The sequence below is a fragment of the Rhea pennata genome, chromosome 5 (genome assembly GCF_028389875.1).
Source record: "Rhea pennata isolate bPtePen1 chromosome 5, bPtePen1.pri, whole genome shotgun sequence".
NCBI classification, from domain to species: Eukaryota; Metazoa; Chordata; class Aves; order Rheiformes; family Rheidae; genus Rhea; species Rhea pennata.
This window is the reverse complement of record NC_084667.1, coordinates 58,253,015-58,275,457: the sequence shown is the minus strand read 5'-3', so window position 1 is coordinate 58,275,457 and position 22,443 is coordinate 58,253,015. Positions and strand designations below refer to the sequence as shown.

Genomic DNA, 22,443 nt, shown 5'->3' with positions numbered 1-22,443 from the left:
GGCGCAGACGGCGCCCGCAGCGCTGCTGCTGGTGCTGGCCCGCCCCGAGCTCGGGGCAGCAGAACGGCACCTCACCAACGGCCGCGCCGACTAACGGCCGCCCACCGCGGTGCGAGCCCCACACCCGCAGCGGCACCCGCGCATGCGCAGCTGGCGCCGGGAGGTGCGGGAGAGAGCGCGCATGCTCAGTGAGCAGGCGGCCTTTCGGGCGGCGGCGCGGGTTCGCGCCCTCGCGCGCTGCCCTCCTCGCGAGCCCGGGCCTTTGCTCTGCGCCTGCGCGGTTGCCAGGGCGACAGGAACACAACATGGCGGGCTGAGGGGCTCGGCCCGGAGGCGCTAGGGAGAGGCTCGGCTGCTTTCTCGCCCGCCTCGAGGGACCTGCAGGCGAGCGGAGGATGAACAGTAAGCGGGGCGCGGGGGAGGCTGTGGGCAGAAGGTCCCTCCTGAGGGGAATCGGGGGAGCCGGCGGTGCCCAGCGAGCCTGGCCGGGCGGGCCGCGGCCCTGGGCTGTTCTCTTTCTACGTGCCCGGTCCTTGTCCTCCATCTCTCCCCGTCCCTGTGGAGTAGCAGCTTGCTTGTCTTCTGGTTTCTCCAGCTCCTTGATCAGAAATCCCTAAATTTTGTGATTTTTCGTTTGATTTCCTTTACTTACCATCCTTTTCCACGCATTTCATATCCCATCCTATACGCTTGGTATATTTTGTTGAATGCACTGTCTACATGCTATGACCACATCAACGTGTTCAGGTAAACCTGAGCTTCTTGTCTGCCCTTTTAATTTTTTTTGCTCTCTTCACACATGTATCTATGATACATGTAAATGCTGTATTTTTCTCTTCCTTGGCACATTGGCATTTTCCCAACAAAATGTCTGCTTTAGGTTTTCTATTATTATCCCATTTTGATTTTTGCAGAACTCTTCCTGATATTTTTGCATTCAACTCTTTAATTCCAAATTATGAATGATTTTCTGTGCTCTCTAGATAAAGCAATATGTGTCCAATCTTTGAGTTCCATCCTGGCCCATAGTTTTCATTTTATGTTTTTCTTATATCATATTATATTGTTCTTTATTTCCTTGGTCCGGTAACCTCTTTCACATTAAACTATACTTTTGAATTATTACCTTTCTGTCCTTCTTGTGTTCACTTTTGTGGTGTTAGACTAGTTTAAATTGCTACAACTTATTCTTTTTTACAGGTAACTTCAGCCATGTATTTTGTACTCATCTTCTTGATTTCTATAGAATTTTATTCCATTTCCCTAACCTTTTTCTGCCTTTCCTCTAGCTATTCTAAGCCTGAACATCCTTGTATGCTGAAAACAAGGAGAAGGAGAGGAGAGGATCGGTAGTACAATGGGTATCTAGCTTGTTACCAGTGCTATGAAAGAACTACTAACTGGGGGTTAGGATTTATTCTTTAATGTTATATGCAAGTGCAGTTAAGACACTTTTTCCTCTTCCATTTCTTCCTCAGAAGTTTCACTCTTGAACTGTTCATAACATTTTTAAAACTTCTGTCATTCTTCACTTGAGACTATCATAAATTCAGGTATAAAATGACTGGTAATTAGTTTTGTTTTGTAGCTGCAGTTAGCTTCATAGCTTAAAAATGAAATGCTTAAGCCTAATTTTTCTCTTTTGGTGCTTGTTTGAAGTCAGTAGGACTTTTGTATTTGTCACTGAGTCACTTTTGAAGAGCAAGCTATGTGGTGCAGAAGTGGGTTTTTAAGAATCTCAAAAAACTCTTTGCTTGTGAATGCAAATTCAAAGTTTGAATTAAATTGTAAATACACTCAAAGTTTAAATTGTATTTCTCTTCTATATAAACTCTTATTCTCTTCTTAGAATATCTGAGTTCCTTTCAATATTGTATTAAGTAGTAACTAACCTTAACATGTTCATTTTCTCATTTTTCTCCCTAGGAGAAAAAGTCTCTGCAGTGGCCTGTCATGTTTTGTTGAGAGTTTACATGTTGATTTTTGTGCCTCAAAGAGAAGTTTCAAATAACGCAATTCTCATTCCTGATTCTGCACTTCACTGAATCAATTGACATTATTCGGGTCTTTCTGTTTTTCTTTCTGCTGGTGGAGATGATAGCTATCTCTTACATGTTTGCCAGGCTGAACATCAGGTGTTTGCTATGAGTGTATTTCTGTGTGTATGGCTAGCTTACTTTTGTAAAATTAAGATAATATACCATACACTGTGTTTACATGGAAAAAAAGTCTTAGTACTGTAAGAATGTTTTAAAGTGAATAAAGAGCTAACTCTTCTTATGCTACTAAAACTCTTCAGATTAAAAAAAAAAAAATCAAATGCTTGTCAGCCATCCACTGTAATGTGGACTTCTCTTTAGGAAAGAATAAATGTGTATAGGACAAAATATAAGCAAGAAATTAAATAAACCTATATTATCTTATTTCCATTTATATATTTCTTGATACTTTAAATAAATTTATAAAATAATGCTTTACCTGTGTTTCTTTGCCTAAGTACTTTGAATCTTTAACACATAAGGCTGAAATACCCCAGAAATTTGTGTTTTGTTTTCAGTTCATCTAATTTTAATTCTTTTATGCCAGAAAATCAATTACTTGCAATTAAGGAAAAAATATATGTGACATTGTCATTTATTAGAACCAAGTAGGTCAGGAAATAACTAGGTTTTTGTAGCTGCTGTGGGTATTTTCAATGCAGAGACTGGCTCTGACATTGTGTGAACATATAGCCTCGTCAATGCGTATGTGACTGATTGGAGAATATCAGTTGCTACCAAAAAAACTCTTGCCAATTTTTCTTTAGAATTCTGTAACAGGGGGATTTAAGTATTTTTAATTTATCTCTAGCTTAAATTTCCTGTTTAAATAGTTAGATATAAGTGGAGGAGTGGTAGAGGAAACAGTGCAAAGTGTGATCTTGACAACAAAGCATGTTACTTGCTCAGTAATGTTGCTTAGTGATCACTGATCCTTAGGGATCATCCTGCTTGCACCATCAATTGACCAGGTTTATCAAATAACAGCCACCAGAATTAAAGAGTATCGTGGTCTCTTCCCTATTTTGGAGTATCTTTGACAGATAGTACCTCATTCACCGTAATGATTTTCAAATCCTGTTTCTACTTTTAAAACAGCTGTGTGTAAATTCTCTTTATGAAAGAGAGCATTAGGCAGTCTTACTGTTTATAAATTGCTCTACTTTTCCTACTTTTCTAGTTCAGATGGCTCAGTTTGTCAGTTCAAGGAAAAAAAGGGAAAGCATGTTTAGGAAGTGAAAAGGGTATTTGAATTTCTGGAGAGAATTGGCTTTTAAAGAAAGTCTAGGAGACAAAAATGTTTCCAGCAGAGGAACAGCATGATGGATGATGATCAGAAAGAACCTGACCAGCAGATGATAACAATGACAAGAGCAAAGGACAGTTCTCTCAGAAGTGTTGCTACTATGTTGGAGAAAGGGGGATTTGAAAGGGGAAAGCTTGGACACAGAGACCAATTGACATGAAGTGGCCCAACATCTACGCTAGTAACTTCTCTTATCCTCCAAAAAAAAACAAACTGTACTTGTGGAATGACTGTAGCAAGTTCTGGCTCCTCATACCAGGCTAGAGAGGAGCTTGAGTGAGTGGTGGCTGGCATTGGCCAAATCCATGCCAGGGAATATTGTCACAGTAACACACAGCATTTCATTTTACTAAATTTACTGCTACCACATAGCTCCTACAGTCATTCTTATTCCTGTAAAAGGTTGAATAAGAGGTTTCCTACTCTGCCTCCCCCAAGATGACTGGTTTTGGATCTCTTTCTTGAATAATAAGAGGTTGTCAAAAGCAGCAGGAACATAAAGCTAGCCAGAACTGTTTCTTCCGTAGATGAAATTAATGGAAAAATTAGCCAGGATAGCATCCTTATATACTAAAAATAAAGAGAAAAAGGAGGACACCATGGGTGAAGGATCCGGTCAGTGAGAGTGAGTGAGCAACAGTTAATCACAAAGCCAAAAGAGAATAAAGTAGGAAAGAAAAGGAACATCAATAAAGTCAGGAAAAGTCTCGAGAATTAATTTAAATAAAGCTTTCTTTATAACCCTTAGGCTATCTGCTTTATCTCTTAAAACTCTGTGAACAAACTAAAGCTTCCTTTCACATTCTTGTTTCTGGTATTTTTTGCACTTTGATATTAAAATAAAGTGTGGGGGTTTTTTTTGGCCCATTGAAAACCCATATCTGAATTTAATATGGGAATAACTCTTTTTAATCAGTAACTGCTGCACTAAAAACCACACTGGGAAAAATGCCAAGATACACTTGCTTTTCAAAATAATTGTATACATTGAGTACAAGGCAAATAGAGAGTACTCTTGCTAAAAGAAACAAAGACTAAACTTAGTTATGAGTTACTAATGCATCACAGCAGAAAAAAGGATGTTATTTCAGTGCTGGGTCTAGAGGCATCATGTCTCTGAGCACAGAGGTAGTTTAGTCTTCAGGACTGAATTACTGTATTTTACTTTCAGTAGTATGGATTGCTGTAATGTGGGCAATAAAATTCCATTTGCTCTTATTCACTTTATTTTCTCTCAAATAACTGATCTGTTAACCAAAAGACTGTTTTTTGTTTTTCTTTTTAAATATGCCAGGAGTCAGAATTTAACAAATCAGTTATGGATTGATATCCAGTGTTTATTAAAATCTGTATTTTAAACATACTGAAATGTATATTTTTATTTTTTTAGAATATAGAACAATTGGTAAGATAGGAGAGGGAACATTTTCTGATGTTCTGAAGATGCTGAGTCTTAGGGATGGAAAATACTATGCCTGTAAACACATGAAACAACATTTTGAAAGGTATGCATAATTAATTATATTACTACTGAAAATCTTATTCAAATTCAGTTTGGAAATGTGAAATTAAGACTAAATAAAGGTTTCTGAACAGACATGTATTAAAAAGGTTTGCATAAAGTATAGAAAGAAATAATGAAGGGACTTCCTATTTGGCTTTGTGGTTATTTCAGTGAGCAGTCCAATTGATGTCACTCACTATAGTAAATGCTGCCTAGCCACGAGGGTCAAGTATAAAATAAGAGGAATGAGAGTTAAATAGCTTAGTTTATTTCGAAATTATAAATAGTTTATTTATGCCTTTCCACATACACTGAATATGCTTATGTTGTTTTTCTTCCTGCTGTACATAATAGCAGAAGGAATGCTTAAATGCCCCCCCCCAAGTTGATATTTTTTCAGTTTCATGTTTTAATGTGAGTCAAAAACACCACATTTATCCTTAGTCCTTTTGTAGTATTAGTTCTACCTTCTACTTGCATTTATGTTTGATTACATCCATCAGCAAGACACTACCTAGTCACAAAATAAGTACTTATTATCAGTTGGAAAAATAGGTGAGAAGGCAATGTGGAAGTAATTGGAGACTTATGTTTGACATGCTCCAAAAGATTGATCACAAAACACAGCCCTTTTTGGTTGGTGAATTTGTATTCTTAGTTAAGTATATTAATTTCATATTGATGTCAGTGGGAGTGACACATTTGTAAGTAAGAAGTGAAATTGGACCTTTTGCTCTTAGGTGAGATTCCATAATGTAACTCAGAGCTTCAGAGACTAAGGAAAATGGAGGTTTGAAAAAAATTACTGTAAGTAAAAAAAAACAAACCCAAATATATTCAGGGAATGTGAATTCTCTGCTATATGGTAGAAAATTGTTGGTCCATTTATACATTGTCTCCTACTGATCAAATTTGTCCAATTGTGGTCAAAAATGTATTTAAAGTAACTGCTTAATTACATCAAGGTGTTATACAACTCAGGGCTTAAGCAGCAGGTTTTTTTTTTCATGTAAAAGTTAAAATGTCTTTCAGACTTTTAACACCTCGATAAATCAACTGACAGATTATTTTGGTGAAATGCTGTATTTCAGCAAGAGATAATAGTATTTTAAACAGAACTTAGCTGTACAATAGGTTTATCTTAGTTTCAAACTGGAAGATAAAGATTCAATGTTTTAGCTATCTTTAATTCAGACTGTGAAAGGGCATACATGTCTTGTTCTGATCTATTAAATAGTGTGCAAAACTGCTTAAATTGCCCAGAGTTTCTATAGCATATGATTGTTGTTTATTAACATCTAGAAGGGCAACATAATTTTTAAACTGAGAAGCTGAATAGCATCTATTTTTCACAAAAAGGGTTAACATTAAAATTTAATTTTAAATGTTATGTTTTGGCAAGGCTAGACTGTCGCTTTCAGCATTATGCTGAGCAATAGTTGGTATGTATGCTAAACCAGCTCAGAATCATCTGTATCATGGTATTATGAGACAAAATTCCTCCCCAGGTACCTTCTTGGGATGGTAACTGATCTCTGGAGTACATCAACAATATATTACTACTTACCTTGTCTAGGTAAGCCCAGCTACTCTGGACTGCAAAAAGGAATACAGCCAGAGTCCTGCCCATTTTTAAGATTATGGATTTGTTCTATAAAACATCATCAACAACAAAAAAAAAAATAAACTAAGCAGGCAAACAATTTATCTGGTCCTTTATTTGAGGGTTCAAGTAGAGACTATAGTGGAGGTGGTTCTGACAGTCTTATAGCAGGGAGAAACAATTTAAGTCAGTCCCTGATTGCATGTACTTCCACTTGTTTTTGTTTTTAATTCACTTTTAGTATTGAACAAGTGAATAATCTGAGAGAAATACAAGCACTAAGGCGGCTGAATCCACATCCTAATATCCTTACGTTACATGAAGTTGTTTTGTAAGTATGGTGTATTCATTTCCTTTCTCCTAATTCCTTTATTTCTCCTATTTCTAGTAACTTTTTAGCCTAGGGACAATCTGTGGGAATTTAATCAGCTTTTTATTCCAACAGAAAGAAAACCCAGCCGTTTTGTCAAATTCTCAAGTCTTCATCCTTTTTATGTTAAACAGATATGATATAATTCTCACTTGTCCTGACTCTTTTGCAGCAATCTGAAAAATACTTCAACATCAGCATTAAAATGACAGACTAGAGATGTTTTAACCATAGCTAAATTTCATATCATAATGTGTAATATTTGCTGGTGATCTGAACCTGTATCCTATATCCAAAACGTGCTTTAACTATCAGACCATTGAATAGCCTGTTTTGGAGGAGGAGCAGAAATAAGACAGACAAACGTTCACATCCACCAGCTCACAGCTTCATGTCTACTAGAGACTGCATTTTGTTTAGGTGTGCTCAGAGCTTACCTGCTGAACCAGGCTCTGTACTTCCAGGAATGTACTTTGATTTGTCAGTTTGAACTAGGGTTCCAGGCAAACTATTTAGCAGCATCATTTTGTAGCTACCCTTACAGGTACCCCTTTGCAAATGATAGAAGTTTAGATAGCTAAATTAGGCAGCAGCTGAGCTATGAATTTGAACAAAGATCAGTCAGTGGTGAAGTTGGGTTCCTTCTTGCCTCATTAGGCACTTAAGTGTCTTTTGAGGACATGTTCTGCTTCACAAAGAAATCAGGTTTTACGACAGCATTTACTCCATTATTGTGAGTTATACTTCATCACTGTTCAAGAACAGACATGTAGTTCATTATTCAAATACATAACACAGCTTGTTTACTGCTTAAAATATTTTTTTTCATTTGCTTTTCAAACTGTCTTATTCCACTGCTCAAGCCTCTGGTACTATACCATTATTGACAGATCTGTTTCCCACAAATATATGGAAAGCTGGTAATCATGTGAGCAGCTTCGTTTTCTGAAATTCTCAGATTCAGCTGCTATGTTGTTAACTAAGCGCGATCCAGATGGCCAGCCAGCTCTCCTAGCTCTTTCACAGTCTGTCTATAGTTGCAGATTGTACCCTCAGTCCTTTGCTGTCTGGGTTAATGGAACATTGCAGAGAGGATGAACTTTAATGCAATTATCCTCTCATAAGTAAAGCTAAAGAGCAGAAGACATCTGCCTCTTCAGGGCTGTGAAATGGAAAATAGTGTCAGATGTAGTATCGTATGGTAATAATACCTAAAACTGCTATTGTCAACAAAATGTAAAGTCTAATCAGATACTTGTTTTCATGCAACAGAACAGTTTTGGTTACTTAACTAGTAAGTCTTTTCATACATGGCATAATGGGCTCCTATCTTTTATTGCAAGATTGTGTCAGTTAACTTACTGACAATTTCTTGATATTAAACAGCGTGTTGTACGTAGAAAACAAGCATTCAGTTAGCTTCACAGAGTAAATCAGTTAACTTTTGCAATGGACGCTAGAATAAACTAAACCTATGATACTTCAGACCTTAAACTGGAAAACTTCTTTGAGAAAACATCAATTAAAAAGGAAAATATCTGGTTTTAATACTGTTTAAACTAACCTAAGTATTTTTTTTCTGTTGTGTATAAATCAACATGTAAATTTTATTTCTAGCTTAAAGTCTCCTTATTTGTTTCTTCAGTGACAAAAAAGCTGGCTCCCTTTCACTGATATGTGAACTTATGGACATGAATATTTATGAGCTGATAAGAGGTATGTAGCATATGCTTAAGAAACATACAAACCCTCCTTGTGAAGATCACAAAGTGGAATTAATTTTTTTTCACTTGGCTGTTCACAGTTACATATTATGAAATGTATAGCAAAAATTTCTGCTGTACTGTTTTATACATTATTTATTTCCAGTGCAGTATACTCTGTTTTTTAATGCATGGATGCATGCAGAAGGTTTTAATGAGTCAGGGCAACGGCCGTTTATTTCTACAGTCAAACCTGATTACAAAACACGTTTGCTTTATATATAACAAGGAATAACACAACTTAAACAGGTTGCTTATTAATCAGGACTGTAACAAATCAATAAGAATATTATTCCCATTTGTTCAAAAGATTACCAGATCAATGAAGAATAATGACTTTCAATTTTTATATCTAGTACCTTTTATCAAGTTTTCGCCGTAACATCACATTGCTCCCTGAAACCTATATTTAAAAATTTTGGAGCTGTTTGTCAAAACAGGTGGGAGACCATAAAGCTTGAAGAAGCGTTCCAATAAAAAAGTTAAGAACATAAACTGATTTAAAATCTCGTCTCATATAGACACCAAATGGAAGGGCACTTTTACAATTTTAATATTACAAGAGGATATTTTTGTTGAATTTATAATGTCTTAACAGTTAAAGATTCATTTAAATAATTCTACACACAACCGGTATCCAGTGTAACAGTTTAGGTAAAAGACTTGCTCACAAATATTCCATTAGTGAGACTGTGTATTCAGATCTGTAACAAAGGGACTAACTCCAATCCTGACCTAAATAGAAATTTGAGATTAAAATACACTTGTTATGACTCTGCTTGTTGTCACAGAAGTAGTCATGGATATTTCGTGTTTTTAATTAGGCATTTTATTGTACCAAGATAAGCTTGTGATATTAAGGCTGAGTAAGTAGTAGAATATAGAAGTTAGTCTAGTGCCTTAAAACCAATCCTGCATCTTCTTCTTCCAGGAAAGATACTGCATTTCAGTTACAAATATCAAAATGGTTAGGTTTATATTTTAACTGCACTTTTCTTCCTAGAATATCTGCTTTTATTTGGTGTACATTTTTCAGTATTTCTCTTATTCTTTTCATGTGAAAATCCTACAGTATCAAACATTGTATGGAAATGGAAGTAATTCTAATAGCTTCAGCAGTTTATTCTACTCTATTTTTTAAATTTAAAATGAAAAGTTTTTAAATTAAGCTTTCCATAGGATGGTATTTGTCCGGCAACTTTTTTGAAAAAGATTATTTCATGGTGAATCAGTTCAAAAGGAAGTCCTGGTTCAATCGTGATCTGAAATGGTGCAGTTAAGAGTTAACTAAGCATTAATTTAAGTATACCTTTAAACCTGCTTGTTGGTTCTTCTTTATGGGCTGCATTTTATTTGGACTGTGTTTCCCATGATATACTGCTGTCCGCACCCTACATGAAGTGATAACATGCAGGGTGAGAGGTGTTGTCAAGCCACAGAATAAAATGAGAAAACAAACAACAGATTCCTGCGGAGATTCTTACGAAAGTAAATACACAGTTGAACAAGCAAGTTAAAACCAAGTATTTTGACATTTGTGATTATTAAAGTGTTTCAGTTGAATGTGTCAAGTGTTTAACATTTTAGAATTGACGCATTTTCCAGAAATTCAGTTATGAGTTTCAAGGTGGACATAAGTGTCAACGCCACAGTTTATTATGGAGGAGAAATACTGGGTTTGTTTCTTTTTCTCTCCCAAGTCAGTCTTTGTGGCTTATTGCAAAGCCTATCATCAAACATGCCAGTCATTTTAAATAATAAATATTTGGCAGAAATTCCAAATATGTAATTAAATTGAAAATTAAAATTAATTTTGAGCCATAACACTTATTAATTGCAGCTATCTGGATAACGATCACAAGTAGAAGGAGCTCCATTGTAATTTTCAGTATTATGATTTGATGGAATACATTGTTAATATGTAGAACTAAACTGTATATATTATAGATGATCTGACAAAAATGATTTTAGAGTGTATAAAAGTACTTCTATTTCAGACAATTTGTAGATTTTTATATTCTTACACTGTATAGTAATGCTAACATTTGTCATTTCCCAAATATTATGAACCTTGAAAAATTTTAATAGAGAAGTTTTTAAAAGTTTATGTAAAGTTTGTAAAGTTATGTAAAAGTTTATGAAAGTTTAATATAGGCACAGAACAGCTATAAAAAGCTTTAAGCCAGAAAAATTTCAAGAAAGTATAATTCATATATAATTTTGCAATGAAAAACTTTAAAAACCAGGGCTTTACAATAAAAGACATGCTCAATTATTTTCTCTTTACAAGTCACTACTAAAAATGTGGAGCACATGCTCTTCTACTTTCAGATATATCATTAGAGAAACCTTATTTGGAAGTAATTAAGCAAATCATAAGGCGGCAGTGCTTGTGGCTGCAGTCATTTTTGTTTGAGGCATCTTGTCCACCTCTTTCTGAGCCTTATATTTTCATTGCTTTAAATGACAAGACTGTTCTTGATTAAACAAAAGACAAGATTGGTTTCTAGTTATTAAATTATTTTTGATATCACTATAAATTAATACCAAGAGAATTATGACTTTGTGTAAAGACAGATAGCCTTGATTGAAATAACATGAGTCTGTCAGTGGAATTAAGGAAAAGGCCAAAAGCATCAGCTGGTTTGAAGAGAAAAATTTTATCTAAATTTTATCTTTTCTATTATAAATAAAAACCCTGTTGTGGAAAACACCATTTACAATTCCTAATGTAACTGGTACTGTTTCAAGTGCTTTGTTATCTAATCCTGCTCAGTGGATTATGGTGACTGACTCGAGGACTACTGTAATCAGTTAGGAACACAAGTCCCACTGCCTGCTATGATTTGCATTCTCAATGAGTTAGTGACCAGATAATCTCCTTCCTCTTCTCCAGCCAATTACTCATACTACTGTCATCATGCAGATCACTATTCGCTTTGTTTTTTTCAAAATTTTGGTCATTTCTGCCTCTGTTGTTGACATTGCAACATTATATAAAGGCATTATAGCAAGATTAAAAGGCCTCTGGAGCCTATCAAAGAAAAAAGCTGAGTAGTTATTGAATGTTTTTGGAAAATACATTAATTTTATAACTTATTCTTGCACAGCTGCAATAGCAAGCTGAACTACTTGGGTTGACCTGTAATTTGCATGTCAAATGAGAGTCACAGTCATTTAAACATTGCACTAAGTTGAAATGATTGATACGTGTCTTGAACCTTAAGGACAGTTACTTTGTTTAGAAAGGAAATTAGATATTTAGAAGTGAAATATTCCAGTTCTATTAGAATTTGGATAAACAGGTATTGCAAATTACCATAATAAAACTTAATGATCTGAAGCAGTGTCCTTTGCCAAGTCTGCAAAACATGCAGTAAAAGCTAAGGAGGTTTATAGACCATTGAATTGACAATTGTGTTAGCTGAACTATTCTGGTGTATACTGAAATTTAAATTTTGTCCTAATTTGAGTGGAAATTTGATTACAAAGCTAGCTATAAATGACAGAAATAGTATAATTGGAAAAGGTAGTATCAATCTATTATTGGAAGCTAAAGAAGAACTTTTGTTGTATTCTGTTGTTTGCAAAAAGGAACTTGTACAACTTGAAATTTAATTCTAGGAAGGAGAAAGCCATTACCTGAAAAAAAGATAATAAGCTACATGTATCAGTTATGCAAATCTCTTGATCACATACACAGGTAAGAGACCTAGTTCAGCAACAGCTTTGCAGTAGCAAATCATGCATTTATTTCAGGATCTTCTCTAAACAGAGACATGCAATTGTCTGGGCAGCAGACTGCTGCAGGGTGGAAAAAAAAGCCATTGCCCAGATGCTCCTTTGCCTGTAGCAGAGCCTGGAAGGCAAGCTGGCAGCTGATGCTGCAGCCAGCACCCCAGGGAGGCAGCTGTAGTATCTGCTGCAGTAAGTGCTACTGGGAGGGGGTGGCCCTTTCAACCCTTCCTGCAGCCCTGGTGCAAGCAAGGGTAGAAAGCTTGAGCCTTTCTTCCTGCACTTGCTCTTCTTCCATTACCCTTCCTTTCCTGTAGCTGCAGCTGTTGTCCTACCTTGGTGGCAAAATTCAATTCTTACTGTGTTATCAGTAAGTCTGAAGGAAGCTTCCCCCCCCCCCCAAATAATTTAGAAACACTGAGACTATTTATCCTTTCACTGAACTTTTCTCTTTGGTGTGTTTATGTTGGTACAGAAATGGAGTATTTCACAGAGATGTGAAACCAGAAAACATATTAATAAAGGTAACTAATCTTGTGTGAGAATATTTAACTGAAAGTGAAGTATATCAGTATTTTTCTTTCTACTCTGAGAATATACTGCATCTTCATGAACAGACAGTTTAAAAATATATATTTATTAGTTACACACACACACACGCACACACTTACCTCTCATCTTATTCCTGATACAGAGGAAGGAACAAGCAAGTTTGTAATTGGCTAAAATGAATCAGTTGCATTATAACTAGCCTGTGTTCACCCCAGTCTAAAAAACTATTCTTTATCATGTATAAATATGTATTTTCCTATGTTATCCTAATAACAAGTGATAGGGCTCATTTCTGCATTTCTCTCTCTATTTAATTTCTAAGGTTAGAAGTTGTTATTCATACAAAAGAGAGCAGAAGATACTAGTTTTCAAATGATTGCTTCATTGAAATATGTTTCCCTGATAGTTTCAGAGCTATTTGGCTAATGTTTGATGAGTGAGGATATCAAAATTTATAAGGTTTTATTTTCTTTTATAATAAAATCTTTTATAAGATTTTATTTTCTTTTTATAAGATTTTATTTAAGATTTTATTTTTATTTTTATAGATTTTTCTTATAGGTCTTAGACATGTACAGGAGAAACTTTTGTAAAAACACCCATTATATCACTGCTAAGCACAGTAACTCTAAGAAAATATCTTAATCCAGATATGCTATTAGAAGTCTTCCCTTCAGTAGTTGTCCATATGTTTTACAATTAACTCCTAGCTGTGTCTTTTAATGATGTACAGAAAGCTTTTTGTGCACAGTATGGGAGACATCTCTCCAAGCCATGGAGCTACTTGCTATTTAAATGTGATTTCACTGCTATACTACCATAATGAAACATCTGCTATAAGGGAAGTTTTTTATTGCTTATTGTTATGTCATATAGTCCCTTGGAGTTTCTTGAAGTGTAATCTTACAGTAATCTATGACTACCTTCATGATGACTACCTCACACATTTAAGGAAACTCTTTGCTTGAATATTTCAGTGTTTTCTAATTTGTCAAAACATATTATTTATTTTTGCAGCACAGTATCCTCAAATTAGGAGACTTTGGATCTTGTAGGAGTATATATTCTAAGCAGCCATATACAGAATATATATCCACACGCTGGTACCGAGCACCTGAATGCTTACTTACAGATGGCTACTATAGTTACAAAATGGATATGTGGAGTGCTGGCTGTGTTTTCTATGAAATCACAAGGTACAACGTTAAGTGTAGTTACAGTGTTGTCTTGCTTATTATTAATCAAGAAAATCATATAAGCAGCACATGGTATGAATAATATGATCTTTGTTTCTATGGTTTTGTGGAAGTTTCTTGTTTGATTAGTCTGCAAGGTTCATGAAGCAATAATCCTGTCTTCTCCAGTATTTGCTTCACCTTATGGCAGGTTAATAATAAAGCAGTAGGATGTTCTAGTGAAAATAGTATCAACAATACAATATTTACATGCACAACAAGTGTTTGAACAGTTTTTCACTGGCTCCATATTTGTTTGATAAAAATGTATTTTCTCTACGTTATCTCTGAATTTATAGAATGGGACTCACTTCCTGTCATGAGCATCGCTAACTATCCTCAGTCTTGTTAGTATACTTGATGATATTTTTTCCTCTCTTGTTGACTTACTCTTCTGCAACAACAGAGGAGACTAAAGACGACCATCTCTGTGACTTGGTAGTATGGTTTATAAAACAGTAAGTTCCAGACCCTTATTCTCTTACCTTATGTCCTGGAATAATTTGAAGCTGAGTTCTAATCAAGGAGGAGTTCAGGAAAACCTGAAATAAAGTCTTTTAAGATTTTCAAAGATGTAAAAACTATAACTCAAAAAGGAAATTGTATTTGGTCTTCAAAAAAAAGGGGGGGGGGAAATAACCACTGTGAGCATTTTTTCACCATCTTTGTGTCCTAGCAACAGCAGCAGTTCTTCTCTGTTATCCTCCCACACTACTGCCTCTGATACACAACCAGGAGTGGTAACATTTGCTTTGCTTCTATCCTTCTCCTCCATATGGCAAGTGCAGCTGCTGCCACCACATTAAATGACAACTTGTACGTTTTAGCTGCTAACTTATAGAAACAGTTTTATATTGGTCAGAAAACTGTTAACAGAAAAATCTCAGATGTGGTAATTCTCTTGCAAAGTAAATTGAGACCAGAAGCTTTTTAAAAATGCCATTGCTTTCCATTGCAATCAGAATCAGGTAGACTTTGGAGTTTTGCAAGAAAATTAAATGCTGCAAACAAAGTTTTATGGAGCAAAAAAACTTAAATATATTTCCTCATAGTTTTAGCATGACCTAACAAATTTCAGTCTTTGCAACCACTGCATGCTTTCAGTCACCTGATAGATGTATTCAGGATTGGTTATACAGAAAAGAAATGAGGGATATTTATTGGAAATAACTAAATTAAAAAAGATACAGCTTTGCTAAGGTAAAGGAAGTTATGGACAAGTTTTTATGTTTTCTTCAGTGTATCTTGCCATTTTTGCTGTTGAACATTTTATTAAATTAAGCCTTTAAACTTTAGATCACCTTTTAAAAATGTTCTTTAATCTTTTACTCAACTGTACTTACCTTTCAAACCTTGGTCTGCTTGGTCTTTATGTTCCTTATCAGTCTGGAATTTCCTGGATTTTACTTTTTGGGGATTGCACAGTTGTATTTCCGTAAATCACAGCTTTAAATTTAGAGAGAACACTTTTTTTTTTTTTTTTTTTTTTTTTTGGTAGCACACAGTAGCCATTCCCAACTGCTTCTGTCTCAAGAGGTATAGCTGTACAACATCAATCAGACCTCTCTTCTCTCCTTCCTCCTCTCAGAGATTTGTGAAGGCATTCAGAGAGGTGTGCAGCCAGGTATTTGAATTTGCAAATAGTTAAAAAGTTTCCCTTCTACAAGGAGAGCTGAATGTTTTGCTTTCAAAAATCAATTGGTGCCCCTGAAGAAGTGTTTCTTAAATTATATGTCAAAGGAAACACTTGATACAGTATCTCATTTAGGGACTTTGCTAGTATGGAAAAAGGCAATGTAAACAAGAAAAAAAAAAGCGTACCTAACTTGTTGTCAGCTTGCTGTATTGATAAAAACAATTTTCAATTACCTTAGGCAAGTTTTATATTATCTGAGGGTCAGGCTCAGGAGGGCAGTTCAAATTACCATCTTTGCAGTATTGTTGCTCACAAAGACAATCGTGTTAAGAGTGGAACTTTTCTTGTAAACGTACATTTATATGTGCTTATACAGCAAGAGGGACTGCTTGTTTCTGCTGTTTTAAAAGGAGGAAAACATGTCTCCTGGGATCTACTACTTCCCTAAAAAAAAAAAAGCATAATCCCATATCCATTACTTTTCACCAGGAGGGATGTTTTCTTTACATATTTTACCTCAAAAATGTGAGGACAGGGTAACTACAGATTTCTTTTCAACAACCCAATTTGCCCTTTCTGTCCAAAAATACAGTTACATTAATCTGCTGCTCACATTATCTTTCAGTTGTTGGCTGGTATTAAACTGTCTACAAATGAATAATCCTAATTCTTACCTTCCTCTTGCTGCAGTGCCACCTAAACTATGTGCATTCTATAATGCTAATATCTCTTCTTGCAGTTTACAGCCTCTCTTTCCTGGATCTAATGAACTGGACCAAATATCAAAAATCCATGACATTATAGGTACTCCTGCTAACAAAACTCTCACTAAGTTCAAGCAGTAAGTATGGACTCCCATAGTTATTCATCTCAATTTTTATATACCCACAATACAACTCTAATGGCTTTCCTAAAGAGTAAGCCTGAGCTATGCAAATCTCACTTGGTATTTTAACTCTATACTATACTTAAGGCCAGTGATATATATTAATAGGGAAGAAAATACATTTTTTTTCCACAAGTATTACTTACTTTTCCCTACTTGGCAATTACCTACATCAAATTGGAATAACTCTTTTTAGTAAGATATATTTTTTTTCCTGAATATTCAGGAATAATTCTTTGTTCTCAACTTCCTTAACACAGGTCAAGAATTATAAGTTTTGATTTTCCCTTTAAAAAAGGAACAGGGATACCTCCTCTTGTGCACAATTTGTCTCCCAAAGGCTTCTCTCTCCTGTATGCAATGATAAAATATGATCCTGATGAGAGAATTGCTGCCCATCAAGCATTACAACATCCTTATTTTCAAGAACTCTGGCAAGTGATTTCAAAGTTTAATCTTGAAAATTAAAATTGAAAAGTGTGTGTGTGGGGGGGAAACACTGTATATTTATTATTTAAGGTGGGCTGAAGTGAAGCTTACTTGGCTTGCAATGAAATTTCAGTCAACATAGTTCTTTGCATTGCTCAACCTGAGTCCTAACTTTACATAAAACAGATGTGTTTTGTTTTTTCTAAAAATTTTAGGGCAGCTGATAAGCGAGCTTTGGCCATGCACAAAAAAGTAAGATTACCAAGAAATACTGAAGGGCAAGAACCTCTGCATTTGTGGCAAATTCCAAAGGAAAGGCAAAGACAGGTAATATTTACATGGAAGAATGGGCAGCCCATTTAGAGAAAATAATTAGTGACACTGAGCTTGTTAGCTACAAACAAATGTTTTACTTAAGCTGATTAACTGGTTTTATTCAGTCTGCCCAGACACTGATCTATATTGGGTCTGATGCAGCACCCCACACACATTTACACACATTAGCCCTGAAACACAAGAGGTAGAATTTAAAAGCTGTGATTCTACATAATCGCTTCAGTAGATAGTTGTCACAGTTGCTGTTAGTCAGAGGGGGGTCAGTTCCACAGTTTTTAAGATACCACCGTCCTCTTTCTCCTTGATCTACCCTTGAGGGTTTTCTTTTTCTTTTAAAAAAAGCATTTTACAGATGAAGTTCTACCAGGGACAGAAAATGTTTTGTTTTTTTTCAGGTCTTCACACTATTCTTTGAAGGAATAAGCTTGGGGCTGGGTTTTTTTATTTGTTTGAGTTTTAGCTAGTTATCCTGTACTCAGATGATAGCCAGGAAAAAAAAATAACTTAATTTGACCCCTGAAATGAGCAAATTAAATCTGATTAAAAATTTTGGCCAACTAAAGCTTTGTTTATGTTTGAGCTGCAGGAAAAATTCTCAACATATTCACCTGTATCTTCAAGTCCCCTGTATCTTCAAGATGAGGTAACATTTAGTACATGAAAAAATCTCAAACAACTTTTTTCACAGAAACAAATCACAGTAGCAAAAAAATTTCCGATTGTTTTTCTGTCATGCAGTTAACCTTCAAAGTGTGAATTCCCCTTCTGGAGGAGCAGTCACTTTTACCAGTTTAGTTATAGAGTTCACCAATATAAGCTTTGTAAGAAGTGGCTTAGGAAAAAAATGCAAAACACATCCAGTGGGATTTTTTTTTTTTTTTTTTTTTTTTTTTTTTTTAAGAATTAGTTGAAGTAGAATTTAGCAGGGTTGGGTTTTCCTGATTTGTTCAGGGGGAGAGGTGTGAAATTTTATTCTTCAAGATGTTCTCAGAAAAAAGAAGGAATAGTATTTACTTTAAAAGCATTCTCTTAAGAAAATCCACAAAAAACCAGAATGACATTCTAGGCCTCCCTGTGCAGATTTACCAAAATTAAATCTTTCTGGAGTAGCCAAATTGACTTCCTATCCTACACCCACATTGCATTCAGTTTTTACTGCACCTACAAAAAGTGAGGAAACCCCTACGTTACGATCTGTTACATTTATTGGCTCAAATAACAACATACAGACTCTTAACTTACTCATTAAAAAAATACAGTAAAACGTGTTTCAAAGAAAACATTTAAAACTTCTATAATTTCTTCAACAGTCTGAGAAACAGAAGGACCTTAAGCCTTCTCTGAAACATTCCCACTTACCTGCTATACAACGAAGAGGAGGAGGTTACTGACCACCTTGTCCAGTATTTGGAGTGTGAGAAAAAGCATGAGCATGCAGTGAAACAGACCCAACCATGCTTTCATTGTTAGAGGTCTAACAAGAACTGTGCCTTATTTTGTGTTACTCTAATAATTCATAGGAGAAATTCCACAAGGTTATGAAGTTCTGCTTACCTAGAATTTTGGTATTCCATTCCTGAAGACTAGCAATAATTAATTAAAGCATTGTTTTGGCAGAGCTCAGAATGCAGCTCTTTATATTGAGCTAATTTTTCCTATTGGAACCTGATGGAGAAAGGGGTTGATTAAAAATAACATGAAAGGATTCTTTGAGCTCAAGTATAAGAAATGGAAAGTTGTATTAAAAAAAATAAGTTCTCCTATTATAAATACTAGCTTGTCACTATACTGTCATTTGGTATATTTTCTTAGATGTAAAAACATCTTATTTTTCAGTCAGCTCTGGAAAGTATTTACCTCCTGGATTTAATAGGTTCATCCTCAAGTTTTATTGAGAACTTGTAGATTATGCAATTATTTGAGACACTAAATTTTAATAATGTTGCAACTTTGCAGTATTTTTATATAACTGTCTAGAAGATAAAAAGATAAAGTAACATTTTTATCTGATTCAAAAGCAGATCAACTTTAGTCATAGTTCTAAGCCATTGTTCTTAATACCAGTCAAATTTTAAGAGCAACTGATATTGCAGCTACTTGCTGTAAAGTAGTAAAGAAACAGTTTTTCACATTTCAGAAATTTTGCACTTAGTAAATGATTGCTTTGATTGATCATCAATAACAATTTAATATAATACTAGTTACTGTTTGTTAATGCTATAAAAGGCATAAGTCAAAAGTAGTATTTTTGTTGTACTTGAAAAAAAGCCTAAGTAGTCACTGGAATTTAAAATTGTTGAAAAACACATGAGAAATTATAGTAATATTTGGTGATCTGTTACAAAACAGTTCTGCCATTAACAAAAAAAATTTTGTGCAAGCCATACTTAGAGCTTGAAAAATCTTCCGTCAACCAGAACACATTTGAGAAAGTTTTTGCAAAGAACAGTTTTGAAATTCTAAACTTACGAATTCTAAGTTATTTGACTCACAATCAGGATGTTACCAGCTATTTCACCTACCTTCCTGAACCAGTAATTAAAGACTCCTAGGACTTTCTGCACAACAACAACAAAATAAACAGAACAAATAATGCCTGATCCGTAACCTCCCTCGGCAATAAGGAATGTCCCATGGCGTCTTTGGAAATGAAGAGTAAGTATGTACTTTTTTGCTCTATTAAGCCAAGTCAAAGGAACGGTGAAGCCAAAATCTAGCAATTCCGTTATAAAAACCCCATCACCTTAGGTAGAGTCAGATGGTCTAGACTTGTGACTATCACTGCTGCACTACTCCCCATCCTTTATATTTTTACAATTTTTCCCCTTTATGAGACAGTGAGTAATACATTTTCAGGTTTTCTAAGTTTTATAGACATTCGAGTCTTACAGTTTAGTTTTTGACTATTCTGACTTTCTTGGAAGATTTAACTGCAAGCAACTCATGTTGAAAGTTTTTTGAAGTGTGGGAAGAGAAGGAAGGTGTGGGGCATATTGTATTATGAATCACTGCTGCTCATGATGAGGCTACATTAGAGAATGGAGAGACAGCTAACGAGGTACCAGATTTTAGAAAAAAAATACTTAATTACTAAGGTAATCATCAATTTGAGATTTCAGTTTGGGGCAAGGGCAGAAGCTCATGATACTGAAGTTCTTTATAAATCCTTTAGAGTTCTACTGCTTTTTAAACCACTAGGTCTAGTGTTTATCAAGTGTTTTGAAGAAGGTATTATTCTCGTATACTGAGGATCAACGTAACATGACAGTTCTCTAAAGCCAAAAGCATTACTGTGATTTTCCAAAATGTTTGTGAAAGCCACTAGAAGGACTTTTCCAATACAGCATTAAATTAGTCAATTTGAAGCGAGCATTACACTCATAAAAATATCAAGGAGCACTGCCAGCGTAAAACTGCAAATCCAGCTGACTGGCATGCATGTTTTCAGTGTTCTAAAGTGCTAATTAATCAAATACATAATTAACTTGAGTCTTAATGGAGGAAATGTTCTACAGCAGTAGATTGAGACATTATAAACAAAAAGGGAAAACTAAAAACGTTGATACAGGTTTCTGTTACGCTGTTTTGCGGCTCTCATTGAGAAAAAGCATAACCAAGTAACAGTAAACCACTATTTCCTATTTATTGAAACTCATATTGGACAAAGGTCATCTTTCCTCCAGCACTGTGCAGAAAATATGTCCCTGACTATGGTATTTCAAAGTGCAGTGGGAGTATGTTATGGCAAAGCGACTGAGCGTGAACGCTCTGTTGCAGTTATGCGTTTCCTCAGTTTAGTCTTGCTTTCATTTCAGCAGCTAATACGACTCAAACAGAACAGTCAGGGAGCTTGAACAGTAACAAGGCAAGCGAGTATTTGTTTGACTAACGAGCATACATTTATGTAAAACAACAGAAGTAAAACGTTAAGCATAGGAAATGGAGTTAAGGACTGAGGGTCTACAGGCAACATAGTGCAGCAGTAATGCCCAAATTCTTACCTTTAGAAGTCTGTAAGAGATGCCCTGAGCTCACTCAGTGGCACTTTTTCCCATTTTGGTTTGTTTTTTTCCAGAAGGTGGCAGCAAGTTCTTTGGTGTTATCTATTTCAATTGAGCATGGTATGCACCAGTAAAATTGATGGTCTAGAAGTAGGTAACTTTATCTGAGGGATCTTGTTCTCCACTTATGAAGATCTTATCAGCTCTTGGAATCGAGTTTACTAGTAGTCTCCACATTCTTAAAAAACAAAACCAGAAAGCTACCACCTACTGATGATTCAAACTCAGCACTCTTCTTATCCAGGATAATGCAGTAGGCCAAGGCTTACATTAACATAAGCATAAGAAGCATATCTTGACAGATATATGTTAATTATACTAGTAGCATCTCATAACCTTTTTTGGAAACTTTTACTCAAACCACAAATGCTGAAGAGTTCACATATTTTCCTTCAACAATCAAATCAAAGGTTTAGAACAGGTTTTTTGTTTTTGTTTTTTTTTCTCCTTTTTGTCCTTCACTTTATTCAGGGACATGATTTGGGGAAAAAAATGAAAATCAGAAGTCTTAACTTTGAGAGAAAAGGATATCAGAATAGTATTTCATAAATCACCAGTTCCCTCTCACATACTTTTGTATTCATGCTTGTCAGGCTGTTAATGAAAACAGCAATCTCACCTTCTGCAGATCATTTTTGCTATAAAAATTGGGTATTTCAAGTGAAGGAGCATATTAGAATATTTTCCTCATCTATTTTAAGCTTTCAGGTGGAACTTAGTTTTGTGCATACAGTGCTTCACAGGTATTTATTTCATAAGAAGTTCTTTTGCTATTATTCTTTTGGATTCCACTTAGATTTCTCTGGCTATTGGATTAATAGGCAAACTGAGTTTTGCCACTTGCTTTGTTGTTAAAATACATTTAATTTTAAACTATTTATTGGCAACTATTGTTATAACCTTCATTTGTCTAGCTAAAATTTTGTATTGCACTCATTTTTCCTATCACATTACTAAAATAATTTATTAAATATATTTAATAAATGAA

The 22,443-nt window shown here is 35.2% G+C and overlaps 1 protein-coding gene across 1 annotated transcript; it reads left to right on the top strand.

Annotated features, from left to right (window-relative positions):
* The first annotated feature begins 294 nt into the window (after positions 1-294).
* On the top strand, positions 295-19,091 carry MOK (MOK protein kinase). Its single transcript, XM_062576818.1, is given in 11 exon segments — positions 295-402; positions 4,736-4,850; positions 6,694-6,783; positions 8,468-8,538; positions 12,210-12,288; positions 12,796-12,844; positions 13,890-14,068; positions 16,483-16,584; positions 16,890-17,063; positions 17,274-17,385; positions 18,417-19,091. Coding segments are annotated over 11 exon segments (1,347 nt in total). The 5' UTR covers positions 295-395; the 3' UTR covers positions 18,786-19,091.
* The last annotated feature ends 3,352 nt before the right edge of the window (positions 19,092-22,443 follow it).